Here is a 10,552-nt window from a genome sequence, read left to right on the forward strand (position 1 = left end):
TTCATCCACAGTGAGGCAGAAGCCGGTATACTTTTTTCTCATTGAAAACTAACAAGTCACAGGGTTATCCAGTGTTTTATTTGGGGACTATAATATGCTGTGCTGGTAGCATTTATTGGCAAACATCCAAGGGCTTCTACGAGTGCCATGTGCGATATTGTTCCATGGCTAAATCTTTGTCTTATAGCTCAGAAACACTATAGACACAGTCTTGGATATTTCAGAGACATTCCCTGGGCAATTTTCCTAATGTGGAAAATCATATTTGGGGTCCAGAATCTTCAGAGCTGAAACAGAATATTTTGGAAATAGGGGGCGTCAGCTCTGGCACTCTGCTGTTCTTTCACCCTGATGGGCAAGTAAACTTTACCACCACTGCTCTCTCACTCCCCCTAGTCACATGGAATAAAAAAGGGCTCAAAGGTTGAGATAAGAACAGGGAGATCACTCACTGATTACCATCACAGGCAAAACAGATTCAACATAGGTAGATTAATATAACTATTAGCAGCAGACTAGAACACTGAGAAACTAAAAGCAAACTAAAAACACCTGTCCCCCATCCACCCCCTTCTACATCGCCCCCCCCCCCCCCCCCCCCCCCAAGCAGCATAGGGGAACAGGGAATGGGGTCTGCAGTGAGTCCCTGACGCTCTCTGACGCTCCTTCACGGTCCCTCTCTGCCCCTGCTCCACATGGGGTCCCTCCCACGGGATGCCGTCCTTTCCAAAGTGACCCTGCAGGGGATGCCCACAGGCAGCAGCTCTTCAAGAACTGCTCCCATATGGGTCCGTACCATGGGGTCCATCCATCAGGAGCAAACTGCTTCAGCAGGGGTCCCCCACGGGCGGCAGCTCCCCCCAGAACCCCTGCTCCTGCGTGGGCTCCTCTCCACGGGCTGCAGCTCTGGCCCGGGGCCTGCTCCTGCAGGGGATCTCCATGGGCTGCGACCTCCTCCAGGACACATCCACCTGCTCCACCGGGGGCTCCTCCCCGGGCTGCAGCGTGGAGATCTGCTCCATGTGGGACCCATGGGCTGCAGGGGGACAGCCTGCTCCACCAGGGGCCTCTCCACAGGCCACAGGGCCTCCTCCATGCCTGGAGCACCTTCTGCCCTCCTTCTGCACTAACCTTGGCATCTGAGGGATTTTTTTCTCTTTACGTTTTCTCACCTCTCTTCCAGCTGCTGCTGTGAAGCACGTTTTTTGTTTGTTTGTTTATTTGCTTTGTGTTGTTGTTGTTGTTGTCCTTTCTTAAATCCGCTCTCACAGAGGCACAACCAGCATTGCTCACTGGCTCAGCTCTGGACACCAGTGGAGTTCCTCTCTGGTGTTGGCTGGAGCTGGCCTTTATCTAACAATGGACAGTTTCTGGGCTCTTCTCACAGAGGCCAAACCTGTAGCACCCTCTACACCCCTACTACCAAAACCTTGCCAGGTAAGCCCAATACACATTGCTCTCTTTTTTCCACTGCTTTTATATGCAGTAAAATGAGGTCCGTCTGGTTATGAGAACATGTCCTTAATACACTTGTTCAATTATGAATGGAAAACAAGCCCAAGGACTTACTTTGCAAGGCAACTTTTGTATGTGCTGTTTGCCACTCTGATCCTATAGACTATTATCCCTGTAATATATGCTGCTCGTGTTCTAGTGTTCATCTTGACTATCAGCCTAACTTGTGCCATGGTATGGTCCACTCACCTTCTGAAGTAAAGTTTAATTCTCAAGGCATCCTACATAAGGCAGACCTTGCAATCAGCAGAAACCCTTGGAATTCAGTAGAGATACCTCTAACTTAGGAAGTTATTTGTATCACTATGATGATTCAAATATTTTTCCATTTCATTTACAGCCATCAAAAATCTTATCAGATTTCATTATTTGTCATCTGCCACATATTGTTAAATCTAGGTAATCATGAAGTGGTTTTCACATTCAAAATTCTGAGAAACTCCAAACAATAAGTTCAAGCTTGCCTTTTCTTCATCATTATTACTGTTTTAAAGTATTTATTTATTTTAAATGAGGGTGTAAACATTCTGTGCAGATGGCCTCCTCCTCCCCACCCCCCACCCCCAGTGAGGGAATCTGTTTCTTTTACCGCATGTTGAAGTTTCACCAGCCTAAGGTATGGAGAAGTCCTTGAGGTAGCTGCCAAATAAGAGTCCAAGCCTTCAGGCATACTTGGATCTTTTCATTTTTAAGTGAGGCCATCATTAAAATATGAGCATACATAATTGCATCATAGCACTGAACAGGATTGCAGGCTGGTCTGGATGTCTTTAAGCATAAGGATTTATAATACATTGACCTGCTATTCATTTCCTTCTTTCTGCATCTCTTCATAAACAGTACCAAAATCAGAGATTTTGACCTTACCTTTTAGAACAATAAAGTTTTTTGCTTTTAGGGGTTGCAATGAAATGTACTAGAAGACCAAGAATACTCAGATGATTCCACTATAAAAACTCTAAGTTTAATTTTAGGATCTTAAACCCAAAAGAAAGTCTTACAATGAAAACAATCCTCTTAGTAGATGTGAAGCACAAACAAAAGTGGACTGAATTTAGTGGGAGCTCAGTCAAAAAATCACGCATTTAAATGTGACTTTCAGGAAGTGTGTTTTAATGCTTTGCCATTAGTCTTCTGCCTGTCACACTTTGGATTTCAGTGTAAAAATCAGAATTTCTTCCCAACTTGAAACTTACTTTCATTGGCAAAGGGAAATTATCCATCTTTCTTAGATTTGTCAAAGACTTGTAGATAAACAAAGCTCACCAAAATTAGAGTAATGGGAACTACTCATAAAAATGTAAGATAAAATAGAAGATATCTCTCAGCCTTTTTATGCTCATTACATAAAGCAGGGCTAAAAAAAATACATCCTCACAAGAGTGTGCCATGGAGGGCTGGTCAGAAATTTTCTATAAAATGGTTTCTTTCAGTAAGTATCATGGGAAAGTTAATAGGCTTTGCATATCTCCATCTGTGGGGGAGAATACATTCAACAGGAATCAAATGAGTTGTCATGAGACTGCAGTGCCATTTCAAGGCTGGTTGGTTGTTGTTGTTTAATAATAAATACAAATCTGCCTTGAAAAAAACTGCTTTTGGATTATTTGTGGTGCATAAAAGCTTAAAAAGCAGATCTGTAAAGGTGATAGATGCATAACTCACCCCACAGAATCCTTTTCCTGTGAACATTTGTTGTGGTTTAACCCGGCTGGCAGCTAAACACCACACAGCCGTTCGCTCACCCTCCCCCCTCCCTCTCTGGGATGGGGGAGAGAAACGGGAAAGTGAAGCCGGTGAGTTGAGATAAAGACAGTTTATTAAGACAGGAATATAATAATATAAGGAATATAAGGAATATAATAATAACAATAATAATAATAATAGTGATAATTATAATAGTATTAACAATAATAATGTGTAAGAAAACAAGTGATGCACAATGCAATTGCTCACCACCCGCTGACCGATGCCCAGCCTATTCCCGAGCAGCCGGCCCCCCCGACCCCGGCCAGCCACCCCTATATATTGTTTAGCATGACGTCAGATGGTATGGAATACCCCTTTGGCCAGTTTGGGTCAGCTGTCCTGGGTCTGTCCCCTCCCAGCTCCTGCTGCACCCCCAGCCTGCTCGCTGGCAGGACAGAGCGAGAAGCCGAAAAGTCCTTGGCCTGGTGTAAACACTGCTCTGCAGCAATTAAAACATCAGCATGTTATCAGCGCTCTTCTCATCCTAATCCAAAACATAGCACCCTACCAGCTACTATGAGGGAAAATTAACTCTGTCCTAACTGGAACCAGGACAACATTAGTTTTCAGGCAAGAAGTTAAAGATTCTGTTCAGTATGAAATACTAATATCAAGGTGTCTCCATATCAGCTGGTTGTTTAAGCTTCCCTTGTAGTCAGGGGACTTCACTATATCTGTGGAAAGATATAACTCAATAAACATTAGCATGAGACATATTTTTAGATACTACAAAGTATACCATCAGCCCATTGCTGCTTTAAAAGGGTGTTCTGTAAGCACTCTGCATTACCTGCTCACCTGGCACAAATATCTTGTTAATATAAGACATCTAAAATGGCACCAAACATTCTTGCTCAGATTCTTGGTGTAGCCAGAAAATAAAATAAAATAAAATAAAATAAAATAAAATAAAATAAAATAAAATAAAATAAAATAAAATAAAATAAAATAAATAAAATAAAATAAAATAAAATAAAATAAAATAAAATAAAATAAAATAAAATAAAATAAAATAAAATAAATAAATGGTGTACTTGATCATAAAAGAGGCTTTTCATATGCTTAGTCATACTCCACACATCTCTGACAATATTGAATAAATCCCCAGGGCACAATTCAGTTGCCTAAACACCAGTGTATAGTACTAGTGCACAAAGATGCATAATGATAACCTGCATGGCCTCAAAACACCTAGAAGCAAGGTGAACTTAAGTTCTATATCATGCCTACCAATTCTGTGTTGGTTTCTTAGGCGCCATAGGGCATCTCAAATCAATGAAGACTCTTACACACAGGAAACGGACTTGAGTCCTCTTTGATTGTAATGGAAGTTTAGGCACTGTTGATGGATACAGCTACAAGTTCACATTTTTGCTTACATATCTTAATATCAGACTTTGTCCCATTCTACTGTTTTCTATAGTCTTGTTCAGCATTTCAGAACATTAAATTCTTCTACCCTCATTCTTAACCCTATGGATTTTTTTTCTGAGCCAATCTCTGTAAGGTTTCACTGCAGTATTCCAACTTTGCTCTTCAGGGTGTATTGAACTATTATATGAACACAGTACTATTTCTTTTGCTCAAGAGTGGAAATGTTCAAAGACAAGAAGACCAGGAGAATTCTTCGCTATTCAGTCCTTTCTTAAACGTAGTATTACTGTCTACTGGAAATTAACGATTGCAGGTGTTGTCAACTCTTAAAGCTGATAAACTATTTTATTTTGCACGCAAGATCATTAATATTTTATACATCTCTCAGTATAGTCAGTTCCCTCAAACAGGACCCAGAAGATCATACAAGCACTGTAAAAATCATAAAATATTATAACTAGTAATGATAGTTTTGGACTTTATTTTTCTTGCTCTCTGATAATCTTAGCTTCTTCACATTTTCATTCCTCTGGACTTATGAAAGACAGAAGTGAAGATAAAGTGCAACACAAAATCTTAAAGTCACCTGACTCCTAAATATCAGAATTTTAAGGGCTAAAAATAATCTTATCTGTATGCTATGGCTGACGTTTCTGGAAATATTAAAAACATCAGACAATTATGATGATTTTTTTTCTTGGTAAGCCAAACATTTCTCAAAAACAAACAAATGAAAAGTTTGAAATCAAAGCCATATATTTTTACCTCTCTTTGATGTTAAACTGAAAAGATGTAGATATTACTATAAGTCCAAATTTCAAGAGTCCAGACTTCAAGAGTCATGTGGTATCATTAATTGACGTCTGCAAAATAGTCCTTGTAAATATTTAATTACCATTTTCCTCTCATTACTAACTTGAGATAAACATAATTTCCTGCTTTGAAAAGTGCCTGGAGACTGATAGATAAACATTCTAAAAGTGAGTTATTTGTTAATCGCCTTTGGGAGAGCTTTCATAAAAGACTGGACCATTCCTAATCTGAAATGGAGAGGTATTTCCCCACTGAGCTCTCATTTTGGTTAGGACTCACATAAGTTTGGTGTCTTTCTTAGGCCGGCATTCCTTTGCTGGCATTCCTAGCAAACAAGGTTCCCATGTCCAGCAGAGACAGAAAGATCACCCTGAAAGACGTGTTGGAACCTTTCCCATATTTGTTTTCCATACGTCCAGTATTCTGGCAATTGTCCATGTCTTGTATAACCTCTATTCCCTAGACCACTATTTTTCTACTGTTTTCTAAAACAGCTGGAAAGACTAAGAAGCCAAAATGCAGAGGAGAGGAGTTCTCACTGAAATGCAATGTTCCCATTTCTAACCTATGTGTGGCTCTCTGCTTTAGATCAGGGTTTACTGACGTGGTGCCTCAGACACCCAGAGAGTTACCATAAGGGCAAAATCTTAACTAGAATGGGATGAAGTAGTTATTGTTTTGGAAGAATCACTGTAATGTGGTTTTTCTCCCTCACCCAAACCAATATAAAATATTGATTTCTGAAAAATATCTGCAGAGTCAAAAATCAGCTTATTATCCTTTCCTTGTTTTCTTCTTCCCTAAGCAGAACTGGGATGTCTGAAATAAATATTTTAAATACTGCAATGACATTTCAACCTCTGAAATAATTTTCAACTTATGTTTCTATATGAAAGTTAAAAATCAGGAAGGATTTTTGGTTAGTTGGTTCATTGTTTTTGCTTCTGTTTCTGTTCTTGTTTTTCCACCTACAAGTTATCAAAATGATTTATTATAACGATGAAAAGAATTTGGTTGCCCATATGAAGGTGTCTAGTACCACACGAGATGCCCTGAGGCTTATGTGAACAACTTGTAGTGTACACGTAGCATTTAAGCAGGCAGGGCTGGAGTCAGTTGCCTAAAGAGTGGTCTCTGGTACCATTTCCAAAATCCTTGCAAAGCTGTTATCTGACACAGGAACAAACATGCATGTTCCTGTATCTGCAAGTGGAAGCCAGGTGGATGCCCAAAAGCATCTCGGGTGACTACAGATATCTATAGGTGCAATGAAGTGCTTCTTTAGATTTAAATGAAATTAACCTACTATCAGACTGCCTGACTACTCCACAAATACATCATTTCAGTAACTGTTAAGTGAGGAGCAACAGTGAAATTCATCTTCTTTGCAGGTCAGGAAAAGAAGAACAAATTCAGCGTTAACTTGAGAAAACACACTATTTAGGTGAAAGATGCAATAAGATAAATCTGTTCTAGGAAATTTAACATCACCACAGCAAGAGATGTTGGAACTTGGTTATTTTTACTATTAATTTGTTAGGAAAATCTGTGGATTTAGCCTAGCTGAACTAGCTCTAGATGTTGTTGGGTGTTGGGCCTTAGCAATGGCCAGGAGCTATTCCCAAAGGGCGGTTTGGATTCCCCACTGTTGGATATTCAGAGGGTTTAGCAGCATAGAAAAGACCAAACTGTGCCTATTGCCCTGGCATTGCATAATTTCCTAATACATATGCAACTATACATAATTCCATGTAGGATAATCAAAGCTTGTTGTTTAACAGTTTGACCTGGGAGAGTGGATAAACCACACAGAACTGATTTCATATACCTGAGAAAGAAGGGAGCCAAACCTTCTGGGACAAGAAAAGTAGCAATGCTGGAGGGTCTTGGGCATGGATTTCTCTTGGTCTCTCTGAAGTCAACAATACTGTGTCAATCTGCATCAGCCGCAGATCTGTCCCACGGTGTTTCAGAAGTGATACTCCTACCAAAAACAACCTTTGAAGCTGTGTGTAGTCTGCTCTTCTGCTCTATTCTTTTCCTTTCTGTTTCTCCTGCAGGTAATAAATAGTTTAGGGAGCAAATCTTGAATTTCACTGTAGCAAAATCAGCTTACTGTAAACTCTTTGACGTATGTGAGTGCAAATATATTTATGTGTGTGTGTGTATTTCTTTTTCTCTTTTTGTCTCCTTCCCATTTGTAGTTTGATCACTCATGGTTTTGGAACTCCTGCAATATGTGCTGCCCTAAGCACTTTCCAAACTGTTCTCAGTGAAATGCTGAACTACTTGGAAAAGCACACATCGCACAAAAACGGAGGAGCGGCGGAATCCGGCCAAGGACACGCCAACTCGGAGAAAGCCCCCCTGCGGAAAACTTCAGAGGCTGCTGTGAAAGAGGGCAAAACAGAAAAGACAGACTAGCTACATCAAACAGAATCTATTTCAAGAGAGTCTTGCTGCTGATATTTTTTTTTAAATATATATATCATTGAGGGCGATTTATCTCCAGTGGACAAAATCCAAAAAAGGGGGGAAAAACGAAGGAAAAAAAAAAAAGGAAAAAAAAAAGAAAAAAGAAAGAAAAAAGAGAAAGATTAAAACAGAGAAAGAGAGAGCATGAGAGAGGAAAGTATTCAATCCTAAGAACAGCAGTGTACAGTAATTGTGGGATGAAATTGTCACTTTTTTAAAATTTATGTTGCTCTAAACTACTTTTTCGTGCACGTAGTATTTGATTGTTCTGAATGATACACTAACACTGTTTTTATAAGCACTTCTGGACTTGGCTGAGGTGGCACACGAAATTTGTCACAGGCCAACTTGAAGCACTTTCTTCTCTGGCAGCACAGTTAGGGCTAGCACATCGGTTGTGGGACATGCAGTTCCAGCATACTGGCTTTGCTCACATGCAGGATAGATTGAAAGAAGGGCTTCCTCTGATCCATCAGAAATGCCTGATCCAGACAACATTGGGAAAATAATATGGATTCCTGGCAAGAGAGGAATCTGTGGGTCATGGGACAAATGAACTGTTTGGTATTGGGGGCTGCATATCTCCACATGGGATTGTATAATAAAGCTGCACTGGAGTAAGACCAGAACCTTATAATAAAGCTGCACTGGAGTAAGACCAGAACCTGTTAGGAATCTGTCCTGGCCATTCAAGCAGCTAAGGTGTCTCTTGTGAGAAGAGCATGGCAGACAAAATGGGGAAAAAATATCCACACTTGATAGTTTAATTAAGAGCCCTGATGCCTCTGTGAACTTCAGATTAAATGACTGCATGGGCTTCTGTCCTCTATCTTCTCAGCCCTTGGTCCCATAACACTGCAGTCTGCCACACCTGGGTTTCTGTTCAACAGGATCAATGCAGGCAATCGGAGTCACCTTTTGTGTTGCCATGATTTTATGATGCTTTTTCTTCAACAGCTCGTTTCTGCAGCTTTATTGTTTTCAGAAATCCAGCTGAGGTGCAGAGGTCTAACAGAATCCACTCATCTATAGAAAAATTAAAATAAAACCAAAATGACATGTAAGATTGGTACGGTCCACAGCAGCTAAGTGGCTAATAACTTTGTGTATTTTGAAATATTAGTTCACCACCCAGCACACATCCTCACAAAGAAAACACTGGAGGCATAGTTTGAGCTCAAGCCTCTGAGTCAAGAGGCATTTCCCAGCCACATTCTGACTTCTTCAATGAGACTTCCATTCAGTTCCTTTTCTTGTTTCTCTCATATCATTTTACTGAGAAAGTTAGGGAGGATTGATATTGTAGGGTGGGCTTATATTGACCTTCAAACTCTTTAAAATCAACATAATAAGATCTTTTCTTCCAAAAGACAATTCATCTCTTTCTACAGTAGGAAAAAAAAATATACAGTAGTCCATGTGTAAGCGTTTATAGCTATTTGAGATGCTTTAGGGTGTCCAAGACAGCCACATAGTTTTGACAGATATGTCAAGAAACCAATAGGGAGTCTGGACTCTCCTGGAAGACGATATGGAGGGCCTGAGAAGACAGCTCTAGAGACATATGGGTGGCCACCTGTCCTGCACACCAAGTGCCTAGGATGGGTGGAAGGGATCGTCTGGAAGTGCCTGTCTTTCTCCATGGATAATAGCTGGAATTTAATGGTGGTATTTTCTATTGCACATGACTACAACTGGACTGGTCACCCTCTTCTCCCTATAATCAGTGGAGAGAAAGAGGCACTTATGGTGTGCTCTTCATCTTACCTCAAAACAACAATGAATCATGCTCTTGAAGTGTGTCTTTTTCTCAACTAGATAAGAAGGAAGCCAGGGATAAAAGTGCTCAAACACATTGTCATTTTCTAGAGCTAGTTAAAATACATTACATCTTGCATGACCCGCTTTAGATTTATCAACCTAGGGGCTATAAAAACTGTCCAAAAGCATTTACAGGTATGATGTAGGGAGATGATTAACAAGATCATCCTCAGCTTTCAAAGGTATGGAAGGAAACAGAACAGTTATGGCATAGTACTATTCCTCTTGAGACCAGTAAGTACATTGCCATCAAGGCAAGAAAACAAGCTAAAACTAACTGAGTCCCTATTTGCTTGTAGAAGGAAGGCAGGAAGGCAGGAAGGTGAAAGAAAGGCGAAAGAAAGAAAGAAAGGAAAGAAAGGAAAGGAAGAAAGAAAGGAAGAAAGAAAGAAAGGAAGGAAGGAAGGAAGAAGAAAGAAAGAGAGAAAGAGAGAAAGAGAGAAAGAGAGAAAGAGAGAAAGAGAGAAAGAAAGAAAGAAAGAAAGAAAGAAAGAAAGAAAGAAAGAAAGAAAGAAAGAAAGAAAGAAAGAAAGAAAGAAAGAAAAAGAAAGAAAGAAAGAAAGAAAGAAAGAAAGAAAGAAAGAAAGAAAAAGAAAGAAAGAAAGAAAGAAAGAAAGAAAGAAAGAAAGAAAGAAAGAAAGAAAGAAAGAAAGAGAAAAGAAAGAAAGAAGAAAGAAGAAAGAAGAAAGAAAGAAAGAAAGAAAGAAAGAAAGAAAGAAAGAAAGAAAGAAAGAAAGAAAGAAAGAAAGAAAGAAAGAAAGAAAGAAAGAAAGAAAGGAGAGAAAGGAAGGAAGGAAGGAAGGAA

At 39.8% G+C, this 10,552-nt stretch overlaps 1 protein-coding gene and 1 long non-coding RNA gene across 5 annotated transcripts in view; one reads left to right on the forward strand and one right to left on the reverse strand.

Annotated features, from left to right (window-relative positions):
* The window catches only part of LOC308191424, a 169,713-nt gene extending 164,790 nt beyond the window's left edge, over positions 1–4,923 (reverse strand). The window contains exon 1 of the long non-coding RNA XR_013947975.1: positions 3,472–4,923. This is a non-coding gene — a long non-coding RNA (uncharacterized lncRNA). The remainder of the gene's footprint in view (positions 1–3,471) is intronic.
* TFAP2D (transcription factor AP-2 delta) overlaps positions 1–10,025 on the forward strand; it is a 53,224-nt gene extending 43,199 nt beyond the window's left edge. For all 4 annotated transcript variants that reach the window (XM_080583797.1, XM_080583795.1, XM_080583796.1 and 1 more), the window contains one exon: positions 7,656–10,025. In XM_080583797.1, coding sequence (XP_080439923.1) covers positions 7,656–7,875 — 220 coding nt within the window. In that variant the 3' untranslated portion in view covers positions 7,876–10,025. The remainder of the gene's footprint in view (positions 1–7,655) is intronic.
* Positions 10,026–10,552: the final 527 nt, after the last annotated feature.

The sequence above is a fragment of the Anser brachyrhynchus genome (genome assembly GCF_964034855.1).
Source record: "Anser brachyrhynchus genome assembly, chromosome: 3".
NCBI classification, from domain to species: Eukaryota; Metazoa; Chordata; class Aves; order Anseriformes; family Anatidae; genus Anser; species Anser brachyrhynchus.